General features: G+C 56.3%; 3 protein-coding genes across 4 annotated transcripts; 1 reads left to right on the top strand and 2 right to left on the bottom strand.

The window, feature by feature from the left end:
- Positions 1 to 169: 169 nt before the first annotated feature.
- On the bottom strand, positions 170 to 9,706 carry Znf865 (zinc finger protein 865). The gene is made up of 2 exons (XM_048369412.1): positions 9,612 to 9,706; positions 170 to 3,904 (listed from the first exon to the last, which is right to left on the bottom strand). Exon 2 carries the CDS (start codon positions 3,882 to 3,884, stop codon positions 771 to 773), a length of 3,114 nt encoding a protein of 1,037 aa, XP_048225369.1. The 5' UTR covers positions 3,885 to 3,904; positions 9,612 to 9,706; the 3' UTR covers positions 170 to 770.
- Positions 9,707 to 10,917: 1,211 nt separating this feature from the next.
- Positions 10,918 to 14,241, bottom strand: Znf524 (zinc finger protein 524). Its single transcript, XM_048369539.1, has 2 exons — positions 14,125 to 14,241; positions 10,918 to 12,130 (listed from the first exon to the last, which is right to left on the bottom strand). Exon 2 carries the CDS (start codon positions 12,090 to 12,092, stop codon positions 11,298 to 11,300), a length of 795 nt encoding a protein of 264 aa, XP_048225496.1. The 5' UTR covers positions 12,093 to 12,130; positions 14,125 to 14,241; the 3' UTR covers positions 10,918 to 11,297.
- A 58-nt stretch (positions 14,242 to 14,299) lies between these two features.
- Fiz1 (FLT3 interacting zinc finger 1) lies at positions 14,300 to 21,003 on the top strand. 2 transcript variants are annotated; one of them, XM_048369537.1, is made up of 3 exons: positions 14,300 to 14,574; positions 16,423 to 16,784; positions 18,777 to 21,003. In XM_048369537.1, the coding sequence occupies exons 2-3, from the start codon at positions 16,461 to 16,463 to the stop codon at positions 20,064 to 20,066; spliced, it is 1,614 nt and encodes a 537-aa protein (XP_048225494.1). In that variant the 5' UTR covers positions 14,300 to 14,574; positions 16,423 to 16,460; the 3' UTR covers positions 20,067 to 21,003. The 2 variants fall into 2 exon arrangements, with proteins under 2 accessions (XP_048225494.1, XP_048225495.1); XM_048369538.1 differs by lacking the exon at positions 14,300 to 14,574 and adding an exon at positions 14,894 to 15,026.
- The last annotated feature ends 5,114 nt before the right edge of the window (positions 21,004 to 26,117 follow it).

The raw sequence follows: 26,117 nt of genomic DNA, 5'->3' as shown, positions 1-26,117 counted from the left end.
GCTTCATGGTGAGTCTTCCAAATTAGAACATGGTAGCATGTGAGGCACACCAATGCAGCTCGGGCAGTGCCCCTCACCCAGTTCCCATTCTACCATGGCCTTGACACACATCTTTGGAGGTCATTCTGAATGGGAAAAACCAGCTTCACGTGGAATCTGTCCTGGCAGGGGTGAGCTGCATGGGATCTCAATGCAGCCACAGGGGCTCTGTGCATCCCATTCATTCAACCACTTCCCCAGCACCCAGGTGGTTGGGTGAGTGTTTGGGATTCCCTAGAGCTGGTGAGCTGAAGGACAGAAAGGCTGCCAGTCTGGCCGGAGCTCCTGTGTTCTGTGACACCCTCCCCAGGACGCAGCAATATTCTCCAGCAGCCATGTTTATAAGATTTATTGTTTTCTGCTCTGTACAAGCCTCGTCTGCAACCCACACCCACCCCAATCCAAGAGTACCCAGACTCCCCCCCACCAGGCTCCTCACCGCGTTTTGTACCTTTTGGCCGGATTTCATGAGGAGGGGGCAGCTGAGACTCACCTGGAGCAGATTTGGATGGGGAGAGAACCCCGTGGCGGCCAGCAAGGGTATAAGAGGGGTGGGCACAGGGCTCGAGGCGCATCTGCTGGGATATGGGAGGGGCAGGGAGGTCCAGGGCTGAGAGGCTGGGTCTCGAGTTCATTGGAGGGATGGCAGGAGGAGGGGGCTGGTGCAATCTGCAGCCAGGTGCAGAGGGTCCACAGGGGCACTGGACAGAGGCAATGCGCCGAAGCCCCAGTCAGGGATCCTTCCCAGGCAAGGTGGCGGCCCCGGCCCCGGCCCCAGCCCCAGAGAGGCCCTCGGCCTTGTGCACCAGGCGGTGCTTCTTCAGGCCATAGGTGTTGGCAAAGCCCTCCCCGCAGGAGGAGCAGCGGAACGGCCTGCCACCCTGGTGGGCTGCCAGGTGCTTGCGGAAGTAGCCAGGGTCCTTGAAGGCCTTGAGGCAGGCAGGACAGCGCAGCTCGGGCCGTGGCGGCTCGTGGGCGCGCTGGTGGCGCAGCACGGAGCTCAGGTAGAAGAAGCCCTTGCCGCAGTGCTCACAGCGGTAGGCACGCTCACCCAGGTGCAGCCGCTGGTGCTCCAACAGGTTGGAGCGGTAGCGGAAGGTCTTCCCGCAGGCGCCGCACCGCTGCGGCCGGGCCACAGCGTGCAGCCTCCGGTGCTCTGCCAGGCTGGACGACTGCGCGAAACGCTTGGCACAGACGCCACACTTGAAGGCGCGCTCGCCGGTGTGCACCACGCGGTGCTGTCGCAGGTACCAGGAGCGCAGGAAGCCGCGGCCGCACACACCACACCGGTAAGGCCGCTGCTCCGTGTGGCAACGCTGGTGGCGCATTAGCAGCGCAGCCTCCCAGAAGCGCTTCCCGCATACCGGGCAGCGGAAGCCACGCTTCTGCCGGTGGCTGCGGCGGTGCAGGAGCAGGTCATAGGCTCCGGCGAAGCTCTGCCCGCAGAGGCCGCAGCCCAGCGTCCGGCGCACCAGGTGCACGTACTTGTGCGTGACCAGGCCCAGGAAGTGCTTGAAGCTCTGCCCGCACGTGGCACAGCTGAAGCGCTCAGTGCCCGTGCCACCGGCCCCGCCCGCCGTAGCTGCCGGCCCGCTCACATCCTCGGCCCCCGGGGCGCCCGCCAGTGCCGCCACCGCTGCTCCTACCTCCCCAGCCAGCCCGTGGTCCAGGGCGCTGCCCGCATCGGTGCCACTGGTGGGGCCATCTGTGGCCTGGGGGCCTCCTGGCGCGGGCGCCAGCAGGCGCTCAGGGGCCGCCTGGTGCACCAGCTTGTGCCACATGAGGTTCTCAATGAAGCCGAAGGTCTTGCCGCAGGAGTCGCAGCCGTATGGCTTCTCAGGCATGTGTGCCTCCTTGTGGCTCATCACGTGGAACAGGTCTGGGAAGTGCTCGCCGCAGTCCGAGCAGGCGTAGCTCAGACCCTCGGCGGGCGCGGCGGCTGAGGCAGATGTTCCTGACCCGCAAGCCCCGGGCCCTGCCTGGGTGCCGGCCAGGGCGCAGGGCAGCTGCAGGCGGTGCACCTGGCGGTGGCGCGTGAGACTCTGCGGGTAGCCGAATACCTTGCCGCACAGCTCGCACTTGTAGGGCCGCTCCCGCGTGTGCACCACGTGGTGCTTGCTCAAGTGGAAGGACTCACGGAAGCGCTTCCCGCACACGGGGCACTGGTGCGGCTTCTCGCCGGTGTGGATGCGCTCGTGGCGCTTCAGCGTCTCGCGGCGCCCAAAGCCGCGCCCGCAGATGCCGCAGCAGAAGGTCTTCCCAGGGCCGCCAGGACCCGCTCCGCTGGCGCCCGCGCTGCCCGGCCCGGCCCCGCCGAGCAGCAGTGGGTGTGCGCCCAGCAGCGGCATGGGCATGGCACCGTACACCACCGCGGCCGCTGCAGCCGCCGCCGCCTTGTCACTGTCGTTGGCGGGAGGGTCGGGGGGCAGCAGGTAGGGGCCCGGGGGGAAGGTGGTGGGCGGCGGTGGGGCGGCCGGGGCCGCGTCCTTGGCGCCGTCGGATGCCGCCGCGTGCGCCGCTTTGTGCCGCAGCAGGCTCTGAGGCGCGGAGTAGGACTTCCCGCACAGGTCGCAGGGGAAGGCGGGCCGCGCGCCCGCCGCGTGCGCCGCCTGGTGCTTGAGCAGGTAGGCCGCGTCGCGGAAGGCCTTGCCGCAGACGCCGCAGGGCAGGCGCAGCAGGTCGGCCGAGTGGGTCTTCACGTGGCGCTTGAGGCTCTCGCGGCGGTTGAAGCTCTTCCCGCAGGCCGAGCAGGAGAAGGGCTTCTCGCCGGTGTGGATGATCTGGTGCTGGTGCAGGTGGCTAGGCTTCTTGAACACCTTCCAGCACAGCGGGCAGGCGAAGGGGCCCTCTCCGCCGGCACCGGGCGGGGGCAGGGGCGGCGGGGCGGCCAGGCCGGAGGTGCCATCAGCGGACGCAGGGGCTGCGGCGGGGACGGAGGGGGTTGCAGTGGCAGCGGCAGGTGCAGCCAGGCCTGGTGGCGGCGGACCGGGGGGCTGTGGCGGTGGGGGCTGAGGTGCCGGGCCGGGTGGGGCCCCGGGCGCGGGCGGCGCGTCCTTGTGGCAGCGCCGGTGGCGGATGAGGCTGGACACATGGTTGTAGGTGCGGCCGCAGACCCCGCACTCGTAGGGCCGCTCGCCCGAGTGCACCAGCATGTGCTGCACCAGGTGCGAGGACTGCTTGAAGGACTTCTGGCACACACCGCACGGGAAGCGCCGCTCCATCAGGTACTTCAGCCGCCGGAAGTAGCCCTTGTCATCCTTAGGGTCGTTGACGCCCCCCACCCCTGCGCCCACTGGGGCCTGCGAGGTGGCCGGCAGTGGACCCGGAGCCCCCGCGGGGCTGCCCAGCCCCGGAGCCCCGCCGGGTCCAGCTGCCGGCGTGCCTCGCTTCAGGCTCCCGAACAGGTGCTGGTGCCCAGACAGGTCGACGATGCCCCACTGCGGAGCGGGGAAGGCAGCATCGAAGAGAGGCGGCGGGGGCGCCCCAAAGGCTGGCGGTGGGGGCGGGTCCTGTTTCTTGGCCTGCGAGGACGATGAGGAGGACGAGGACGATGAGGTGGAGGAGGCCGAGGATGAGGAGGCCGCCTCTGCCTTGGGCTTGAAGCTGGCCGGGCCAGGGTAGTCATACTGGGGCGGCGGTGCGGGTGGCGGGGGCGCGGGTGGCGGCCCCGGGGCGCCCGCGCAGGGCAGGGTGGCTGCCTTGCCGTGCTCCCCGTACAACTCCAGGGGCTCGAAGCGCTGGTGATTGAGGAACTCGAGGAAGTCAAAAGGGTAACTCTGGAAGTGGACACCATCCTCGCCCGCCAGCCCGCCAGGCCCGCCGCCCGCAGCCGGGTTCGCCTCCATCTCTGTGGGCAGCTGGAGACCTACGGGGAAGACTCTGGGTGAGGACAGGCAGGCATAAGGTGAAGATGGGTACTGCACTCGTTAAGGCTGGTCTTCAGTCCTTGCTTTCCTCCCTAAGTCAGTGCTCTGTCTCTGTTTCCCCGGCCCAGGATCTCCCCTAACCCCGCTGCTCCCCGGCCTCAAGCCCCTCTCTTCCCCTCTCCCTACTACCCACAGCCCCTTTTCTCCTGTTCAATCAGGTGCCCAGCCCTGGGGGCCCTCTGCTGCTCTGCCCTCCACCCAACAAAGGACAGCAGCAGTGCCTACCAGCGTGACTGAGGATCCATCCCTTCCTTGCCCAGCTATGTGACCACAGGTGTTCCAGAACCTCTGCCTTACCTCCTCATCTACAGACACCACAGCGCATGCCCCCATCACAGGTGGTGCTCCAAGCACTCAACACGTTAACATGCGTTTTTTTTCTGGCTTTGAATCTCAGTTCTCCCGGTTTGCACCTCCCCAGTAGCTGGGATTAAAGATATGTGCCACGATGCATAGCTGCAAGGCTTTGCAGATGGGTAATTCTGGCATCTGTAAGCACTCAATGTGCAGAAGGTATTACTGTGCAGTATTACTGTCACTTCTGAGAGCAGAAGTATGAAGTCAGGACAAGCCCAGTAAACTGGGAACATTGAGGAGGAGGGAGGGGACAGGAGAGACAGGACTGTAAGGATGCACCTTCCATGCTCTGGATCCCATCACAGCTCATTGAAGTCACCTCAGCTCTGGATCCACCTCAGCTCCCTGAAATTACCTCAGCTCAATGAAATCACCTCAGCTCTGGATCCCACCACAGCTCCCTGAAATCACCTCAACTCTGGACCCCACCATAGCTCACTGAAACCAACACAGCTCTGAACCCCACCACAGCTGAGATGAGAACATAGTTCTCACTATTGGACCCATGAAGAACTAGGCATGTGCTGTGATGTCCTCAAGGTCAGAAGAGAACAGTATGTTATACAGCCACTGGTTGATCAGCCAGGAGACAACCCCATCTCCATGCCTAACCTCTACTGGAGTGTTTACCCATGGAGTGTACCCTGAAGACAGGATGGGACAGCTGTGAAACCAAGGTTCCACTAAGGGCAGAACCTATGTGGGGGTCTCTGGTTGCACCAGAGACCTGGTGTGACGGGTTGCCATGATCTTGAATAGAGGAAGCATTTCTGAATAGAACAGGTCTCTGCAGCCTTTAGATGCCTGCTATGTGAAATTAAACCTTAAATCCCCAAATGAGTCCATGGAGAAATCACAAGATAGTTTTTTTTTTAATAAATGAAAATAAAAACACAACATGCCTATACTACATATATACAACTAAGTGTTAGGGATTTAGCTCAGTAGAATAGCACTTGCTAGGCAAGTGCAAGCCCCATGAACCCTCAGCACTGAAGAGAAAAAATAAGTGCAGCTAAAGCTGTACGAAGAGGGAAATTCATGATTCTGATGATGAGTAAATGGATGAGATGAAACTGAAGAGAACTCCCTAGAGAGTTCTCCAGAGCAGACAGAGTGTGTGTCCCAGAGAAGGGATTCTGGGACAATGGCATTAGGATGGCACAGTGGGGAAGATGCTGAAGAGGCAGCATGGATGGACAGAACTGATTAAGCTCATGACAAATTTCACTGGGAAGTAAGCGACTGGACTCAAGCCTTAAACTTCTGTCTTCTGTAGGGAGACGTGGCCTGGAGGAGCTTTCTGTGAGTTTGAGCAGCTCAGTTGAACTTTGGCTAGGTTGAGGGGCACTCCCACCTGGTTCTCACAGCATTTGCTTGCCATTCTTGGTTCCATTGTCTAAGTGGGGGAAAGCGGGGGAGAGGGGGTGTGATGGGGAGGAAGGACACCCATTGCTCTAGGTTCATGGAGGCAGCAAAGGGGAAAGCAGACCTTCTGTTTGGAGTCCAGGACCTATGAGCTATTCCTCTGCATCAGGCTACATTGTGAAGTCCTGGTCTGCTAGGAATAATCATGTGACTGAGCAGCACTGAATTCTGAGGACAGCATCCTAACATCCGGGTCTTTCTCCAAAACCTCCTCCCAATTACGTGAAAGATGCTCTCAATTCCTCCACACCCTCCTCCCAAACACCTGAGAGATGCTCACATTTGTTGACTTAGAATACAGCAAGAGACTGAGCCAGAGATCATCTTCCAAAGTCACAGTCCTAAACAATGGCCAGGCACAGACAGAAAACAAGTAGTTCCAAGCTTCATGCTTTTCCCCTACAAAATGCTATCTTTCAGTATTTCATCTTCCACATTAAAGGCAGAACTTCCAGCCCATCATACCCTGGACAATCCTTTCCCTGTCACTTAATCCCAAACTTTTGTTCCACTCAATGCCAGGACAAGCGATTATTTGTCTTCCTTCACATTCAGAAGTACTGCAATTCACAACTAAAGACAGGAGTGCTAAGGTCAAGCTCCACACTCCCTTAGTTCCAACCCCTTGCAGTCACTCAAAGAAAAACCAAAAGACTTTTTTTGTGTGTGTTTGTTTGTTTGCCAGTCCTGGGGCTTGAACTCAAGGCCTGAGCACTGTCTCTGAGCTTCTTTTGCTCAAGGCTAGCACTCTATCACTTGAGCCATAGCACCTCTTTTGGCTTTTTCTGTGGTAGTGAGGAATCGAACCCAGTGCTTCATGCATGCTAGGCAAGCACTCTACCACTAAACTACATTTCCAGCCCGCAAAATCTTTATGATGACCTTCATGGCCCTCTCTGGCTCCAGGGGCACTGGCCCCATTCCTGCCTCAGAGCTTATTCGACCTGCCTGGAATGGTATGATTCCCCTACTCCACCTCTCCCTCCCCTTCCTCCTTCCTCTGCTCTACTTCAGTGGAGCCCCCTGCCCAGGCTCCACTCCTTAACCTGCTTCATTCTCTTCTTTCCACCCACCATCATGGAATGTCCCATATACACTACTTCTGCTTCCTACTCATCTTTTTTTTTGGCCAGTCCTAGGCCGTGAACTCAGGGCCTGAGCACTGTCCCTGGCTTCTTCCTGCTCAAGGCTAGCACTCTGCCACCTGAGCCACAGCGCCCCTTCTGGCCGCTTTCCATATACGTGGTGCTGGGGAATCGAACCAAGAGCTTCATGTGTAGGAGGCAGGCACTCTTGCCACTAGGCCATATTCCCAGCCCCTTCCTACTCATCTTGCTGGCCTCTCTCTTTACAGGTTACATTTGTGTGTGCATGTGATCATGTTACCCCTCCTCCCAAATACTGGGGCTTGAACTCAGGGCCTGGACACTGTTCCTGAGCTTCTTTTGCTCAAGGCTAACACTCTACCATTTGAGCAACAGGTGCCACTTCTGACTTTTCTGTTTATGTGGTACCGAGAAATCAAACCCGGGGCTTCATGCATGCTAGGCAAGCACACTACCACTAAGCCCTACTTCTGACTTTTTACTGGTTAATTGAAGATAAGTCTCATGGCCTTTCCTTCCTGGGCTGGCTTCAAACCAAAATCCTCAGATCTTAAACCTCCTGAGTAGCTAGTATTGCAGGCATAAGAATCCAGCACCTGGCAGGAACTATGTTTTCAAGTTTCCTTCATTGCTATGTCCTCAGAACCTAGGACAGTGCATCTTTGATAAAATACTGGTTGAGTAAATACATGAGGAAGGCTGGAGAAAGTAGTTTGCTAAAAGGCATGAATCCCAGTAAAACCCACAGTTTCCATTACTAATCACAGCTCTCCTGGGGAGGGCCGCAGCTGTCCTGAAGGGAATTTACATCCAGATCTTTTTGTTCAGTGCCTTATTGCAAAATGACCAGAGATAGGAATCTAAAAAGGTCAGGACTGACACTCCAGTCCCTGTAACACTGACCCCACGCCTGAGTTTTACTTCATAGTTAATGTTTTGACTTTTCATCCACCGCCTTCTCAAGCAGTGTAGCATCTGCATAGACAGGGATGTCTCCCTATTTTGCTGTGACATCGCCAGTGTGAAGTACGTGCTCACTAAATAGCCACAGAACATGTAAATGAGGGAAGAATCTGGGCTTGCCAGTGCAGACCAAGGCCAGCCACATCATTTGTTCTAAGGCTCTTTTGGATCAAGTCTCTTCTCTCATTTTCCCTTTCAGTTCTTCTGTCCCATACTCATGGTTCTGTCTCCCCTGCTGCCTCTCCCCTAAGGTCATCCCAGAATCTTTGCTGTATCCACAGATCTCTGCATGACTTATATCCAGCCTGCTCAGAAAACCCACCAAATAGCAACATACTGTTTACTTGTTTCTGATCTGTCTCAACTAGACTGAAAAACCTCAAAGATGAAAGATGCATCTCTCTCCTTCACAGCTGTAAGCTGTGGAATATTCATTCCAGGAAAAAGCAAAGCTGCCAGGCGCTGGTGGATTACGCTGTAACATTAGCTATTCAGGAGGCTGAGATCTGAGGATTGCAGTTCAAAGCCAACCCAGGCAGTAAACTGTAAGACTTTTATCTCCAACTAACCACCAGAAAACCTGAAGTGGTGCTGTGGCTCAAAGTAGTAGAATGCTAATCTTGAGCAAAAGAGCTCTGGGACAGCACCCAGGCCCTGAATTCAAGCCCCACAATCAACAAAAGAAAATAAATGCTTATGGGGAAAAGTGCTGGAGGTACTGTCTTCTCCAGAATTCCAGAAGGATGTCAGGAGAGCAGCTACAGATCAGGATTAAGAGCTGCTAAGGCCAGAAGAGGGGCACTCTGATGGAGGAGACTGTGTCTCCTGTCACACTGCTGGGGGACAGAAATACTGAGAGCAGGATGTGGGTCAGTGGGAGGTGAAGCATTAGTATTTGAGAGCCTGGACTAAGCAGGCAGAGGGAAAAGGATTGATGAGAACATTAAGGCAGAACTCTAGAGGGAGCTGTTCTACTGAGGGGTACATTTGGGAGAGGGTTTTGCTTTTCCTTGAGCAGGTAGGTACTGGGGCTTGAATTCAGGGCCTCCCACTCTTTCTTAGTCTTTTTTTCTCAAGCCTGGAGCTCTACCACTTGAGCCTCCTCACTACTTCTGACTTTTTGCTGGTTAACTGGAGATAAGAGTCTCACAGACTTTCCTGCACAAGCTGGCTTCTAACTGCAATCCTCAGATCTCAACCTCCTGAATAGCTGGGATTACAGGCTTGGGCCACCAGCGCTCGGCAAAAGGGAGTATTGAGAGGAATTACTAAGAGGGCTGGAGGGGGGAAAGAAAAAAAAAAAGGTCCCCTGGCATTGACTAAGAATGCAAAGAATTTTCACATCAACACGGAGTGCTCCAGGGGACTGTGTGTGGTCAGACAGTGGGGCAGCTCTGTCGCAGGGCACAAAGGCGACAGTCCCTGGAGGCAATCCTGCGGGGGATACTAAGGCAGGGCTCTCAACAGCTTCCCAGCGAGGTGGGGTGGCTGCGGGCATCTGGGGAGCTGTGATGGAGGGCGCAAGGTATGTGCCCAGGGCCGTGAGAAAGCGTTGGCTAGGGCCCTGACATCGAGGGGGTCCATCACAAATGGAAGGGGCCTCGCGGCGACCTCCCTGGCGGCGTTCGTGGGGGAGAAAACGAGGTCTTGCTGGGGGGGCAGTGACGGGGGTCCTCGGGCTATAGGCCGGCGGAGAAGCACTGACGTTCTGGGGGACATCCTGGGGACCGCTAACGCCCAGGGCGGGACCCCCCGCCCCCGCCGCGCCTGGGCCGCGCGCCCCGTCACTCACCGGCGCCGGGGTCTCCGCCGGCAGGAGGCCGAGGAGGCCGAGAAGGCGCCGCCGCTCCGGGGAGACCCGAGGGCCCGACCGGAAGTGCCGCCCCCTCCCCCCTCCCCGGCAGCCCCGCGCCACCGCCCGGAAGCGGAAGTCGCTCCGGTTCCCCGGGCGCCGGCGTGGACGACGGGCCGGAGAAGGCAGCTGCGGCGGCGATAGGAAGTGCGCTTGCGCGCGACCCGACGAACGGAGGCGGGCAGGGAAACCCTAGGCGGCTTCCGGTGGCGAGCTGAGCCCGGGCATCAGCGCTCAGTGCGTGCCCGCTTCTTAGGGCGCCGCCCCTTCGCTCCGGAAATCCGGTCTAAGCGCACCTTGGGGCTCCAGTCTCATTCCTGAGCCCCGCCTCAGCGTGTTAGCCACGCCCATTCCACGGGAGTGTTTGCCAAGGATCCGCCCCCATGCCGAATCTGCTTTTTCTGCTCCACCTCCTGAAAGCTCTCCACTCCAAGCCACTTCAATTCCTCCGCAAACCATGCCCCCTTCCAGAAGCCCCGCCCCGCAGTACTGGGCTCGGGCCACGCCCCTACTGTATTAAGTCCCGCCCTGCCCCGAGTAAGCTGAGTCTTTCATAATTGCATTCTTTTCGTTCTGGTTCTCAGCCTTCAACGCTAGGCAGTGTCCTGACCCAGACCTACAGAATAGAATAGGGGTTTGTTTTTTGAATGTGCTTCAGACGATTCTGAAGTTTAGAACCACAGCTTTAGCAAACCTACCGCTACCCCCCTCCAAAGCCACCCAAGCAGCCATCCTAGTCCTACTCGGAGCCCCCTGCTAAGCCTTCCCCACCTCTCAGAGGCCGCCTGCTTTCCTTGCCCACGACCTGAGACCACTCAGTGCCTTTCTCCAAACCCACGATTTTGGGAGCATCTCCCTTAAGCCCCACCCCTTGATGCAGGGCCATCAGTTCCCTCTAAATTGATCATAAACCTTTTAAAACCTCACCCAATCTTTATCTGCCCACTTTCTAAGCAGCGCTGTAGTTCACTCAACTACTCAAGGAGACTTACGTCTCATCCTAGCTATCCTGCATTTTTATTTCTTAGGTCCTGTGGAAATTGTCAGCCCTTCAGTCCTGCCCACCTTCCACTGGGCTTTTTTTCTTCTTCTAATGTCCAGGACTTTCCACACTCAAGAAAAATCTACCACTAAGTTACACTGTCATGCTTAATTTCAGCTTTTCTTTCCTAGTCTCTAGAAACTCTTCATCATACTTGGTGCAAAATCTGGCTAGGAGGGGTAGACCTCTAGCCATACGTCTGCATTGAAAGTTCAGTGTTTTAGACTAGTCTGGGGAGGGGGACTATCTGGGTCTGATGGAGATGGAAGACAGGCCGTTTAGTCACTAATGGGGTTCTGTCCTATCCCACACACTCCTTTCAGGCCAGTGGGGCCCAAGAACACCGCAAGGGGGAAGGCATTACAGAACACACACACAGACAGCCAGTAGGCAGGCATTTATTTCCACAGTTCCAACCTCCAAGAGCCTGGCAGTCCACAGGAGAGTGCCAGAAGGCCGCATGTCCCTGAAGTTTAGGTCCCTGCCCTAGACTCCCTCCCACCATGAATGAGAGTGTCCTGGTCTCCTTGCCCCTGTACAGCACCAGCAAACCCATCCTATGGAGAAGTGCCTGGGGGTACCGGTCAGGAGGGGTCCTTCCCCTCTGGGCCTTCCTCAGGCACCCTTGCTGTGGTGGGAATGCCCTCCTCCACCCACGGCGGCGACTCCGGCCTCGGCTCTGGGGGACACAGACGCACAGGCACCCCCACGAGCTCTGGGTGCTTGCGTTTGTAGTGGCGCCTGAGCGTGTTGGCCTCAGTGAAGCGCACCCGGCACAAGGGGCACTGGTATGGGCGCTCCCCAGAGTGAATACGTTGGTGGTGTGCCAGCTCCCCGGCCTCACGGAAACGGCGGGGGCACAGAAGGCAGCAGAAGGGCCGCAGGCCTGCATGGATGTTGCTATGCCGCCGCAAGTGGCTAGACCGCTTGAAGGACTTGCCACAATCCTTGCACTGGTGCGGCTTCAGCTCTGAGTGCGAGATGCTGTGGCGCTCCAGGTCGGAGAGATAGGGGAAGGCCCGCAGGCACACGGGGCAAAAGTGCGGGGCTCTTTTGGGGCCAGAGCCCTGGGGAGCACCTGCCATGTCCCCTTCAGAGACAGTGTAAGGCACACCCTGATCATCGATCAGAAGGATGTCGCTGCTCCCACCGCTGTCCACTGGCGCCGTCAACCCCTGCGCCAGTGGGGGCTCCTGCCCAGACTTTGGGGGCCGGCCTCTTTTCCGAGGAAGAGAGGTCTTGAGTGTCCGATTGGAGGAGGCAGTTGGCCCTGGAGGTCGTCCTCGGCGGCCCCTGGGAACAGGAGGAAGTAAGGCCAAAGGTTTCTCTTCCTCCCCAGGCAAAGGCGAAGGCAGTGGGTCTGGGCTGGGGGTGTCCATTGAGCAGTGGGGAACTTGAGTCTGAGTACTGGAGCCAGCTAAGAGGAGAGAGGGGCGGCGTCAGTGTGGTGTCCCCAAGATCACACCCACCCCTCTTCCCAGACCTCTTGACCCGAGAAGGGGTGGTAGTCACCTAGATGCCCAAATGCTTCGGAGAAAACGGCAGATGGAGTCTTACCAATTGGTAAATAGCGATGCTCTGAACCCTTCCCCTAGATCTGAGCGGAGAGGCCTCAAAATAGCCACTGGACTGCACCTTAGAAATAGTCTTATCTCCATGTGCAGCAGAAATGGAGAATGGGGTCAGAACTGGAAGGCAGGGGAGTGGTCCCAGGAGGAGTGGTGGAGGAAATAGATTCAAGTTGACAGGAAGATGGACTAGCCTATCAGATGCCCTCCGTTCAGATTCTTAGTCAGTGACTCCCTCTCTGTGGCCTTGGGCAGTGTTCACTTCTTGGAACTCAGTGAAGTCTTTTGCAAAATGGAACTCTGGGTTAGCTACTCACACAGACATGCCCTGAGGATAATACACACATACTGTCTGCACGCTGATGAGCTTGGAGAAGAGTCCCTGTGAGCATCTTGAATGGCTAAGCCTCACACTGAACCCCCATTTTGCAAAAGATGAAACTGAGGCACAGAAACATCAAATCTATTTCCCAAGTTCCCCTTGTCAGTTAAAAGGCAGGACTAAGGGGGATGGGAATGTGGCTTAGTGGTAGAGCTAAGCTAGCTAGCATGCATGAAGTCCTGAGTTCAATTCCTCAGTACCACATACACAGAAAAAGCTGGAAATGGCACTATGGCTCAAGTGGTAGGGTGCTAGCCTTGAGCAAAAGAAGCCAGAGACAGTGCCCAGGCCCTGAATTCAAGCCCCAGGACAGGCAAAAAAAAAAAAAAAAAAAAAAAAGGCAGGTCCAAGACTTTAATCCAATAGTCCTGGGAATGAGAAATGGACCCAAGGACCCAGGGGACACCATGAGGTCTCTCAACCTGAGGTGTGCCAATACTTAGCGAGTGATTCTGAAAATGCCTTTCACCTGTCTGAGGCCCACTTTCCTCCTCTGTAAAACGAATTGTCCTAGCATGTGTGGAAGTAGAATGGAATACAGATGAGGGATTTTTGTTGTTGTTGTTTGTTTTAATGCCCTAACTGGGCACTAGTAGTTCCCACTTGTAATCCTACTCAGGAGGCTAGGATCTGAGGATCGTGGTTCTAAGCCAGCCTGGGAACCACCAGAAAAACGGAAGTGGAGCTGTGGCTCAGGGACAGTTCCGAACTCCTGAGTTCAAGCTCCAAGGCCTGGGGGGTGGGGGGAGGGGGACTGCCCCTAGTCCACTGCCCGGTACTCAGTAAGCACTGAGCAACCACAACTACCACCTCCATCTTCCCAGTGCCTACTAAATTTACACTCGTGGGAAGGACGGAGTGTCAATGGAGGGGTAGCACAGGTGCAGCTAGCATAGCAACAGGAGCTACAGATACACGGCACTGGTGCGTGTGTGTCTGTGTGTACGCGCACGTGTGCATACGTGTGCCCCTGTGTGTGAGCAGGGGATCTAACTCAGGGCCTCACACATGCCAGGTGGGCCAGCCATCCACCGCTGAGCTGCACCCCAGAGCCCGCAGTATCCCCTTGTAATAAGCACACGGCTTGAGGAGCAACCTTTCCAGGATCCTGAAGCTCGAACCTCAGGATGGCAGGGACCAGAAGCTGGTCTCCGGAGCCCCGCGGAAGGGAGAGGTTGTCCCCCCTCGACCCTCCCTCCCCCACGCTCACTCCCGTCGGGCACGCGCCCGTCGGCCCCGAGTGGCGGAGCCCGCACGTGGGGCGGGCCCTGCGGGGGCGGCGGCCAATGAGCGGCGCGGGGACCGCGGGCGGCTCGGGCTGCCAGGAGGGGGTCTGCGCGCGCGAGCCCGGCCAGCTCCGTGGGAGCGCGCGCGTGAAGCAGGTGCTGGGGGCGCGCCTGGGGGCGCGCCGCCGCGGGCCGCCCGTCCCCCGCCCCTCCCGGGCCCCCCGCCTTTGGGTACCTCATTTGCATGCCGCCTGGGCTCGCTTTTGTGCGTGCTTACGCGCGTGCGCGCGCGCGCGCGGGGGGCGACGGGCCCGTCCAGTGGGAAAGGGCGGGAGAGAGGGGGCCGTGCCCCGGCGGCGGCGGGGCGGGGCAGGGCGCGGCGGGGCGGGGGAGCGCGGGCCCGCCCCTGGGAGCACAACCGCGGGGAACAAAGGGGAATCGCTGGGTCCTAAGCACCGGGCCCGCCCGCAGGCCATCGCGCCTGCGCATCTCTGGCCCTTGTTCGCCCCCGCAGGATGTGGCCCTCGACGTCCCCAACCACATGGAGGTGACTTTCCTCCCGCAAAGCCCCAGCCGGGGACCCAATCCAGGACAGGGACCGAATAGCTGAGAAGCGGGAAATGTCTGCTTAGTGCCCGTAGTTAACATGGCGCCTGGTGCCTTCAAAGTCCAAGCAGGCCAAGTGGTAAGATGGTGCCTGGTCTTTTCTCTCTCTCTTGCACTTGGAGCACTCGGTTTCTTTCTGTTGTTTTTTTTTTTTTCTAATGCGATTCAACCTGGCACCCAGGAAGCGGCAGAGCTGGGTCGAGGGAGTCACGTCTCACCGTTACACTAACACCTGCTGGCGCCGGCGTCTGCCGGAGCCGGGGTGGCCCGGTACCCCGCCCTTCCCCGTGCCCTCACCCATGATGGCGCCAGGCTGGCTTCTTTAACCTCAAGCGCTGGGAAAAGGAAGGGGAAGAGGGAGAGGGGGGCGGTGTGGGGTGGAAGCGGGCGCCGGGAGGGCGGGAGAAGGCGGGGTGAGGAGCGGGAGAACAAGGAGGGGAAAAGGAGAGAACCGAGGCGGAAGTCGAGGGGCCCCCCGGGTGGAAGTGACGCTGCCCCTGCTGCCCAAAATGTCGGCGCCCAGAGGGAGGTGTAAGTAATTAAAGAGGAAAGCTGACTGACTTCCCTGGCTTCCCGGGGCCGTGCCTGGTCTCCTGGACCTCCGCCGCGCACACTGGAGGTGGACTCGCCCGGCCCTGCGCCACCTGACCTGCCCGTGCCCCGGGCAACGGGGGCAGCACATTGGAGGGCGAGGGGGAGAGGGAGGGAACCCCGTTTTCGGGGTCTGGGTACCGCGGGCAGCCTGGTCGAGAGTGTGTGGGGGGGGGCACTTTCCTGGCAGAATGGGAGGGGCGGGGCTTCTGATTGTTGGGGCGGAGCCAGGACCATGAGGAGCCTACCGGGCGGGGCTTGCGGGGAGTGGGCGGGGCCTGATGGAGGGCGAGGAGCTGTGGGTATTAAAAATGGGAGAGGTGAATTCGAATTCAAGGGGTTGGGCTCGGGAGGGGGCGTGGTTTGACGGTGAACAGTGGGAGGATCCAGGATGAGAGATGGAGCTTCCATCTTTCCTCCATTTGAGCCTCACTCAGCAAATGGGGTCCCGAGAGGGTAGGTGGGAGGAGCCTGGAGTCGAAGGGGTGGGGCTTATGAGTACGCTTAGGAAGGGGGCCCGGATGGAGGGGTGGAATTTGGCGGGGTTTGGTGGAACTATGGGCTTTTTGCAGTGAATGTGGAAGAGTTTGGAGGGGGCTTAGTAGCGGGCTGGGACAGGGCGGAGAAGATGACAAGGAGTGTGCGTGGAGGCGGTCTTAGGAAAGATGGGAAAATAGTGTGGGAATTGGAAACAGGCCTTCGCGGCCATGTGAGGACCCGGTGAAATTTCAGTAGCTTGGAAAGCACGGTGGACTAAAGGGAAAATAGAGGGTGGTCCGGCTAGCTCACCTGCTCAGTCTTTTAACGCAGTGACTCAGGTAAGCAAGTAGCACACATGGCTCGCTTTCCTGAAGCAGTTACTAGTATCATCATTCTCCTTTTTCAGGTGAAACAGTTGCCATCCGTTTTGCCTGTGGTTACTAGGCTGGTTCTGGCCTCCTTGGAAGCATGGTGCTTCCAAGTGTATCGCGCCCCAGATCTTTGTCCTCCTGACTTTTGGAGGGAAAGAGGCATGAAAGAAATACTGGGGTTAGGAAACCGTGGGGGGGGGGGGGGCCGGGACGGAGGAGGCTCAGAAAGGAGTAGGCGGCCCTTACCCATATGGGCGGGGCTTGGAGAGATTTCATTAGTGAAGAACTTGGAATTGAATGGGAAGGTTTGTGATGGGGGGACTGGTCCTTAAAGTCCAGTGAGTGGGGGCTTGACCGTGTGGGTGGGGCTTTGGGTGGAAGGGCCTTTCCAGGGACCAGGTTTTGAGCACCAGGGTGGGGTAGGGCCAATCTGGTGAGTGAGAAGTGAGCGCCCCCTCACCCCCTCTTGTGTCTCCCTACTCCAGAAAGCACGTCCACCACTGCTACTGTTAACCCTGCCGCCATGGACGAAGCCCAGCCGCCAGCACCCCCGTCCCCGATCCCTGATGCAGTGTCTGCTCCTGCACCAGCACCCCCTGCAGCCACCCCTCGGGTCCCATTTCACTGCAGTGAATGTGGCAAAAGCTTCCGCTACCGCTCAGACCTGCGTCGCCACTTCGCCCGTCACACAGCACTCAAGCCCTATGCGTGTCCGCGCTGCGGTAAGGGCTTCAAGCACAGCTTCAACCTGGCCAACCACCTGCGCTCCCACACCGGGGAGAGGCCCTATCGCTGCTCTGCCTGCCCCAAGGGCTTCCGGGACTCCACAGGCCTGCTGCACCATCAGGTGAGTTTCTGGGGTGGGAAATAGCCCCTACCCTGGTGCTCCACCCCACTCACCTGCCTGCTCCCTTTGCAAAAACTCTGCCTTTTACCCATAGCTCAGATGAAGGTACACTTCCCTTTCATCACTTCCAGACAGGTGAATGAGCTTAGTAACCTTGCCAACCTAAGTGTGCCTCCTGTCATCTGATGCCTTCCGGTTCTGAACGTGTTCTGCCCAGGGCTGCTTTCAAGGAACTTGCATTCCTTTGGATAGGATAAAGCAATATCACAGACAGGAAAATTCTTTTTCTTTCTTTCTTTCTTTCTTTCTTTCTTTTTTTGCCAGTCCTTGGGCTTGGACTCAGGGCCTGGACACTGTCTCTGGCTTCCTTTTTGCTCAAGGCTAGCACTCTACCTCTTTTTTTCTTTTTTTTTGGCCAGTCCTGGGGCTTGGACTCAGGGCCTGAGGACCATCCCTGGCTTCTTTTTTGCTCAAGGCTAGCACTCTGCCACTTGAGCCACAGTGCCACTTCTGGCCATTTTCTGTATATGTGGTGCTGGGGAATCGAACCCAGGGCCTCATGTATATGAGACAGGCACTCTTGCCACTAGGCCATATCCCCAGCCCGCACTCTACCTCTTGAGCCACAGCGCCGCTTCTGGCTTTTTCTGTTGATGTGGTGCAGAGGAATGGAACCCAGGCTTCATGTATGCAAGGTGAGCACTCTGTCTCTAAGCCACATTCCCAGCCCTCAGACAGGAAATTTCTTTAGGATTTCATATCAATGTGTAGGAGGAAAGTGGGGAGAGTTATATGTCACTTTTGACCTTAGGGATAATCAGGGAAGGGTTTCATTTGGGCTAAGAAGTCCATGTAGGAAGGCCAATGCAAGCAGAAAGAACAAGTGCTAAGGTCATGAAATGGGAAGGAGATTGATGTGTCTAAGGCTTAATGGGAGACTTTGTTGAGGCTGAGAGTACCAAGCAGCACTATGAATGGCCTGTCTTCAGCTTGTAATATTACCTGCTTGGGAGGCAGAGATCAAGGAATAACAGTTCTAGGCCTGCCCAGGAAAAGTCATCTCAACCAGTAGGTACGCCTGTTAGCTAGAGAGCAAGCACATGAAGGAGAATCACAGCCCAGGTATGAACATAATGGGAGATCTTCCCTCAAGAATAACTAGCACTGAGTGCTGGGAGTATGTCTTAGTGCTAGAGTGCTTGCCTAGTACGCATGAAGCTGTGGGTTTCATTCCTCAGTACCACATAGATGGAAAAAGCCGGAAGTGGCACTGAAGCTCAAGTGATAGAATGCTAGTCTTGAGCAAAAGAAGCTCAGGTATAGTGCCCAGTCCCTGAGTTCAAGCCTCAGGACTGGCAAAAAAAGAAAGGAAGGGAAAATAAACAGAAAAGAAAAACAGCACTAAAAAGAGCTGGACTGACTCAAATGGTAGAGCACCTGTCAAGCAAGAGCAAGGCCCTGAGTTCAGACTCCAGTACTGCCAAAAAGCCAAGGCAAACTGGGTGTTGTTGGTTCACTCCTGTCATCCTAGCTACTCGGGAGGCTGAGATCTGAGGATCACAGTTAAAAGCAGGAAACTCCTACCTCCAATAGGAAATGGTGCTGTGGCTCGAGTGGTAAAATGCTTACCACCTGAGCAAAAAAGAGCTCAGGGACAGTGCCCAGGCCCTGGGTTCAAGCCTCAGGATCTGGGGGTAGCTGGGGAAGCCAAGAGAGAGGGGAGAAAAGGCTGAGTCCAGGGGCCAGAAGGGCACTTCCTTGAGATCTGGGATTTGAGCTGCAGACTTCCAGCACATGGGGGTAGGGGAGTTTCAGGGAGTTGAAAAGGAGTAAGACTTGCCCAGAAGTTTTACAGCTCCAGGGGCCAGGGCACCACCTAGAACAGATTCCAGGTATGAGGGATGAGGCCTTGCTTGTGGGCCTGGGCAGGGCTGGGGGCAGGGCAGTTTTCTCTGAACCCCAGCCCTGATGGTGCTCTTGCTTGGGCCGCAGGTCGTCCACACCGGCGAGAAGCCCTACTGCTGCCTGGTCTGCGAGCTGCGCTTCTCCTCGCGCTCCAGCCTGGGCCGCCACCTGAAGCGCCAGCACCGCAGCGTGCTCCCAGCCCCACTGCGCCCCCCGCTGCAGCCCAGCTCCAGCCTGCCGGCCCTGGGCGCCCCCTGCGCCGTCTGCTGCAACACGGGGCCCTGCTCTGTGTGCGGGGGCACGGGGAGCGCCGCAGCGGGCAGTGGGGACGCCCCGGAGGTCACAGGTCCAGCCAGCTGGGGCCTGGCGGAGGCCGCCGCCGCAGCCGCCGCATCCCTTCCCCCGTTTGCCTGCGGCGCCTGTGCCCGGCGCTTCGACCATGGCCGCGAGCTGGCTGCGCACTGGGCGGCGCACACCGACGTGAAGCCCTTCAAGTGCCCGCGCTGCGAGCGCGACTTCAATGCGCTCGCGCTGCTGGAGCGGCACAAGCTCACTCACGACCTGCAGGGCGCCGGGCCACCCCCCGGGCACGTCTGGGGTGCAGGGCTGGAGGGCGTGGGGCCAGAGGGAATGGGGCCGGAGGGCGTAGGGCTGGAAGGCGCAGGGCTGGAGGGTGCAGAGCTGGAGGGCGCAGAGCTGGAGGGCGCAGAGCTGGAGGGCTCCAGCGAGGGCCCGGGCATGGGCGCAGCCCCCTCCGCAGCGTGGGGCAGCCCCCTGCTTCTCGAGCCCCCTGGCAGCGGCCTGGCTGAACTGGGGACCCTGCTCCCCGACGGCGTCGCCGAGGCCCCAGCGGCCGAGCCCTTGGAGGACACCCTGTACCAGTGTGACTGCGGGACCTTCTTCGCCGCGGCTGCCGCCCTGGCAGGGCACCTGGAGGCGCACGCCGGACCTGCCACCTACGGCTGTGGGCACTGCGGGGAGCTGTACGCGGGCCTGGCCGCCCTGGAGGAGCACCGCCGGGTGAGCCACGGTGAGGGTGGTGTGGAGGCAGCGGCCGCAGCCGCCGAGGGCCCATCCATGCCTGGGGAGCCTGCACCCAGCACGGGCCGCAGCACCAAGAAGATCTTCGGCTGCTCCGAGTGCGAGAAGCTGTTCCGCTCCCCACGAGACCTGGAGCGGCACGTGCTGGTGCACACCGGGGAGAAGCCCTTCCCCTGCCTGGAGTGTGGAAAGTTCTTCCGCCACGAGTGCTACCTCAAGCGCCACCGCCTGCTGCACGGCCCTGAGCGGCCCTTCCCCTGCCACATCTGCGGCAAGGGCTTCATCACGCTCAGCAACCTCTCCCGCCACCTGAAGCTGCACCGGGGCATGGACTGACAGGCCTACTGGCCTGTCCGCCCGCCCAAGGGACCCGGTGAAGCCAGGCCCCCAGCCCGTGCATCCAGGCCGTGGAGAAGAAAACCTCAGCCTGGAGAGGCGGGGCCACCCCAGCCCACCTGCGCCCTGACCTTGGGGACCACAAGGTAGCTGAGCCTCAGCCAGGGAATCCAAGGACCACATCAGCGGGTGCTGAAATCTACAGAGACTACAGCTAGAGACACCCCCCCTGGAATATGTGTGGGAACCCCCAAATCATCAGGCATCTAAGATGTGGGGACCTAGGAATGAGAAACGGGTCTCCATGTGTACCCCTCGTCTGAGGGGCTCTTTCCTGAGAGCCATCATTCCCAATAATCTGGGGAACTTGGCGGGAATCATATCCCCCAATGTTTCTGCATCCCCTCCAGACTGTCCGCCAGTTATTGGTGACCCCAGAAAATGGATATAGCCGAAATCTGCCTTTCCCCCATTCCATGTCCTATGCTGAAAGGACCAGGTAGGTGCCCCTGCCCTTGACCTCCTCACCCTCCAATTAGGCTCTTCCCCCTGCGAATGGAATGGATCGACCCTTTCCGGCCTTCCCCACCCCTCACCCTGGAGCAGAATAGACTGGTCCTGAATCCCCCACCCCCACCCCACCATGGACTGGCATCCTCTTAGAGCAAATAGGCCAGACTCACTCTCCCTCCCCCTGTACGCGTGGGATAGCCACCATCCACAGCACTCCCCATCCTGTAGCCCCCTCTCCTGGAGGTGGTGGGAACTGGGTTTCCCTCCACATCTGTAGCACCTGTCTGTCTTTCCTCATCTCTGTCAGTTTGTCTCTCCATGTTCCTCCCAAGCCCAAGGATAAATGGGACATGGCTAGGACATTCCCCCATGAGCCTAGACCTCACCTCACCTTGCCTCCTTGTCCGTCCCAATAAACCTTGTCCTGCCAATCACTATTGTGTCACTGATCCTGGGCTCCAGGGGGTGGGCACTACCCCCTCATCCCCCAGAGACTTTTTTCTTTTTAGGTTATAAAAGCTTTTTGTGAGATAATACACTGACACACATATGAAAATAGCTTGGGATACAAAAATACAGTTGTGGTCCCTGGAGATTTAGTATATACTTCCTTTACTTCTTTTGTGAAGCAGAGTCTCGTAGTTCAGACTGGACTTGAACTGTGGTTCTCCTGCCTCAGCCTTCCAAGTGCTAGGATTACAAGGGTGCACCATAGTGCCTGACTGGAGGTCCCCCAGATAAAATCAATACAAGGACTCACACCAGAAATGTTCAGAGTCTTTTAGATCAAAAACAGTTAAGTCTCATCTAAATGGAACCCCACATCTTTGTGTCCCCCCCCCCACCCGATTTTGGTCAGTTGTGGGGCTTGAGCTCAGGGCCTGGGTGCTATGCTCAAGGCTAATGCTCTGCCACTTTGAGCCACAGCTCCACTCTGGTTTTCTGGTGGTTCATTGGAGATAAGAGTCGCATGAACTTTGAATGGCAATCCTTAGATCTCAGCAACCTGAGTAGCTAGAATTACAGGCATGAGCCAGTTGTGTCTGATCCTATATCTTTTTTTTTTTTTTGCCAGTCCTGGGCCTTGGACTCAGGGCCTGAGCACTGTCCCTGGTTTCTTTTTGCTCAAGGCTAGCACTCTGCCACTTGAGTCACAGCGCCACTTCTGGCCATTTTCTGTATATGTGGTGCTGGGGAATCAAACCCAGGGCTTCAAGTATACGAGGCAAGCGCTCTTGCCACTAGGCCATATCCCCAGCCCCCAATGACCCTATATCTTTAATGTATCTTTTTTTTTTTTTTTCCAGTCCTGAGGCCTGAACTCAGGGCCTGAGCACTGTCCCTGGCTTCTTTTTGCTCAAGGCCAGCACTCTGCTACTTGAGCCACAGTGCCACTTCTGGCTTCTCTATATATGTGGTGCTGAAGAATCGAACCCAGGGCTTCATGCATGCTAGGCAAGCACTCTACCTCTAGGCCCAGACCTCTCTGATGTATCTTAATATATTAAGGTACAGGTCTGTCTCCAACTGACAGAAATTAGACCTGCCCTTTAGGAACCACAATAAACCCCATAGGACACACCTCTTGGCAACAAAACCATTTCCCACTGGACCTAAAAGAGGCCAGGCACCTTATACTTTGCTTTCTCCAGCTCTGCAGGCCCTCAGGGCCAGCCCATCAGATGAAAGATAGGCTCCTTATAATTGATTGCATGTGTGAGCTGAGTACTAATTCCTCCATGGCATTCATTATTACACTCTCACCTTGGATCCTATGGTGAGCAAAATAGATTATCCCAGCCTGTGTGGGAGTTTATATTCAGGCATGTACACAATGGAGGTGGGGAAAAGGGTGGAAGGAAATGTAGGTGATTTCATTTGTCATGAACTTTGGAGGTGATAGGGTGTTATAGGAAGTGAGTGGCTAGGCTATGACCCCTGGCTATAACATAGGGTGGTCTCAAGGGGGCCTGGTGCATTTCAGAGAGGATGGATGAGACAGGTGTCTCAGGGGATGGAAGGAAAGAAGCAAGCAGTGGGGCCAATGAGGAAGCAGTGGCATCCAGGAGGGCATCTTTGAGCCAACCAGCACCAGGGCCTGCCCCTGCCAGCGCTGGAGAGGGACTAGGGCCCCTAGCACTGGGACTGGACCTTCCTCTCTGGCCTGGGTCTGTTCTCATCATCACTTCCCGCCTCTATGTGCAGGTCCTATGGGAATTTTTTTTCTTTTTTGGCCAGTCCTGGGCCTTGGACTCAGGGCCTGAGCACCATCCCTGGCTTCTTCCTGCTCCAGGCTAGCACTCTGCCACCTGAGCCACAGCGCCCCTTCTGGCCATTTTCCATATATGTGGTGCTGGGGAATCGAACCGAGAGCTTCATGAGTAGGAGGCAAGCACTCTTGCCACTAGGCCATATTCCCAGGTCCTCCTACGGGAATTTTTCTAAAATGCTAATCTGCTCATATGACTCCCATTTTAAGCCCTTTCAAATAGCTTCTTGGTGCCCTAGGAATGACTCCAAGCTCAGCCTGGGTTGAGAGATTCTGTACAGCCACCTGCCTGGGGCTTTGGCCTCTCTCTGATGCTCTGGTCACTTAACCCAAGCCCCCAGATCCCTTCCACACCACCACCTACTTAGGCTCCCTGTTTGAATTTGTCTTTCCAGTCCTGCCTGTTTCTAAGTTTCTTTCTTTTGATTTCTTTATTTGTTTTTGTTTTTGTTGCCAGTCCTGGGGCATGGACTCAGGGCCTGAGCACTGTCCCTGGCTTCTTTTTGCTCAAGGCTAGCACTCTACCTCTTGAGCCACAGCGCCACTTCTGGCTTTTTTTCTATATATGTGGTGCTGAGGAATCGAACCCAGGACTTCATGTATACAAGGCGAGCACTTTACCACTAGGCCATATTCCCAGCCCAATTTCTTTCTTTTGAAAGAAAACCAATTAAATGAATGATAAAATAACACACCCAACTAATTCAAAGCAGCTGTTTAAACACTTATTTTACATTAATGTTTATAAAAAAAAACACTATTCACAATAGACAAAATATAGAAACAACCCAAATATCCAACAGATAAATATAGTTTACTCATATAAGGGAATATTATTATTCAGTCATAAAGAGGAATGAAACACCAAACATGATATATAACATGAAGAACCTTAAAAGCATTATGCTGAGCTGGGGATATGGCCTAGTGGCAATAGTGCTTGCCTTGTATACATGAGGCCCTAGGTTCGATTCCCCAGCACCACATATACAGAAAATGGCCAAAAGTGGTTCTGTGGCTCAAGTGGCAGAGTGCTAGCCTTGAGCAAGAAGAAGCCAGGGACAGTGCTCAGGCCCTGAGTCCAAGCCCCAGGACTGGCCAAAAAAAAAAAAAAAAAAAAAAAAAGCATTATGGTAACTTAGCCATACACAGTGGTACACACTTGTACTCCTAGCACTAAGGAGGCTGAGATAGAAAGATTGTGAGTTTGGCCTGGTGCTGGTTGGCTCATGCCTATAATTCTAGCTACTCAGAAGGTTGAGATCTGAGGATTGCAGTTCAATGCCAGCCTAGGCCAAAAAGAAAAAAAAAATCCCAGTGAGACTCTTATCTCCAATTAACCACTCAAAAACCAAAAGTGGTGCTGTGGCTTAAAGTGGCAGAGCACTAGCCTTGAGCAAAAAAGCTCCACTCTTCTTCTTTATTTCCCTTTTACCTGTTTGGGTATGCAACACATGCTCTGGTTTCAGACTTAAAAAGCACAGGAGGAGGGTAGCAGGTCCCAGTGATAGAAATGAGACTATGCTGCCAGTTTGTTTTCTTCTTCCAGATCCTCTGTCTGAGAAGCAGGCAGAGAGTTAGCCAGGGCTGCGTGTTCTCACTCTTCCTGCCCCTCTCTTCACAGTTAGCATTTGGAGGCAGTCTGTGTTGGTTTGTTTTGCCAGTACTGGGGTTTGAACTCAGGGCCTGGGCCCTGCTCAAGGTTAGCACTCTACCACTGGAGCCAAAGCACCACTTCTGGCTTTTTCTGTTTATGTGGTACTGAAGAATCGAACCCAAGGCTTCATGCATGCTAGACAAGCACTCTACCATTAAGCCACATTGCCAGCCCCCAGTCCATGTTTTTACCCTGTGCCCTTCTCCGTTCTTTTTTATAGGCACATGGTATTCCACTGGGTGGGTCAGAAATGACTTCATCACTTCTCTCACTGATGGGCTTTTATTTTATTTATATTTATATTTGTTTATTTTTTATTATTGTCAGTCATGAGGCTTGAACTCAGGGCCTGGGCAGTGTCCCTGAAACTCCTTTTGCTCAGGGCTTGTGCTCTACCACTTTAAGCCACAGCGCCACTTCTGGTTTTCTGTCAGTTAATTGGAAATAAGAGTCTTTTCTGCCTGGACTTTTCTGCCTGGGAATGTGGCTTACTGGTAGAGTGCTTGCCTAGCATGCATGAAGCTCTGTCTGGGTTCGATTCTTCAGCACCACATAAACAGAAAAAGGCAGAAGTGGTTCTGTGGCTCAAGTGTTAGAGTGCTAGCCTTGAACAAAAGAACCTCAGGGACAGTGCCCAGGCCCTGAGTTCAAGCCTCAGGACTGGCAAAAAAAAAAAAAATCTGCTTGGGCTGGCTTGAACTGTGATCCTCAGATCTCAGCCTCCTGAGTAGCTAGAATAATGGGTGTGAGGCGGCCAGTTGATGGGCTGTTAGATATTTGATTCTACTCTGTCCTGACCAGGTGTCCAACATCATTCTGCACATTTCCCATCTGTCTGAAGAATAAATTCCTAGAATTGCTGGCTTGTTAAGGTAGTTCCAAAACTTACTCACCCTAAGCCTGCATAAAAGGAACTGTTTGCCTACTCTCTTGCCAACAATGTTTGGCATGAACTTCACCTCAGAGGAAAACAAGCACAGAGTACAGGTAGATTCCTGCAGCTTGCCCTTTCTGTCTCACAGCTGGTTTTAAGATGAGGTCACACTGATTCCATCCTGCAGGCTGCTGCAGGGCAAGCATTGTTACCTCCAGGAAAACTTCTGAGGCCTCTCCATCCCCATCTCCACACCTGGTGTCAGCTCGGCTCTGCTTCTACCCCATGCATTCCCCAGTGTCCAGTTCCCTGAGTGAGAGTACTTCCCTTCCTTCCCCACCCTACTGGACCCCAGTGCTGAGCCCTCTGTCCACCTGCCTCCAGCACCTCCCCCAAAGGGGAGGGCCCATGGCCTGCGTTTTTTGCAACTGTGGCACCAGCACCAAGGACAGAGCTAGCTAGCCCATAGTAGGCACTCAATAAATTCGCTGATTTGCCATGGGATGACCGGAGAGAGGGTGGGGAATGAGACTCGGAGGAGGGAGAGAGTCTCTTGCCCAGGCAGTCAAGAGACTGGAGCCAGCTCCTGCAGTGTTCGAATACCTTCACGGGGGGCGGGGGGTGGCTCTTCATTCATTCCCCACCCCCTGACCCCCTGGCCCCGCACAGGGAGGGCCTGGCACGGGCAGGACCTGGTCAGCGTGTATTTGCTGGAGGAATGAATGTGTCAGTGTGTCG

Source organism: Perognathus longimembris, chromosome 20 (assembly GCF_023159225.1).
Source record: "Perognathus longimembris pacificus isolate PPM17 chromosome 20, ASM2315922v1, whole genome shotgun sequence".
Taxonomy (NCBI): domain Eukaryota; kingdom Metazoa; phylum Chordata; class Mammalia; order Rodentia; family Heteromyidae; genus Perognathus; species Perognathus longimembris.
The sequence above is the reverse complement of the archived record's forward strand: the minus strand, read 5'-3'. Positions and strand labels throughout refer to the sequence as shown.

Bases quoted from the DNA above. Each gene is read 5' to 3' on its own strand.
- Znf865 (XM_048369412.1), bottom strand. From the start codon at position 3,884: ATGGAGGCGAACCCGGCTGCGGGCGGCGGGCCTGGCGGGCTGGCGGGC.
- Znf524 (XM_048369539.1), bottom strand. From the start codon at position 12,092: ATGGACACCCCCAGCCCAGACCCACTGCCTTCGCCTTTGCCTGGGGAG.
- Fiz1 (XM_048369537.1), top strand. From the start codon at position 16,461: ATGGACGAAGCCCAGCCGCCAGCACCCCCGTCCCCGATCCCTGATGCA. The intron at 16,785-18,776 runs GTGAGTTTCTGG...CTTGGGCCGCAG, and splicing joins CAGGCCTGCTGCACCATCAG to GTCGTCCACACCGGCGAGAA.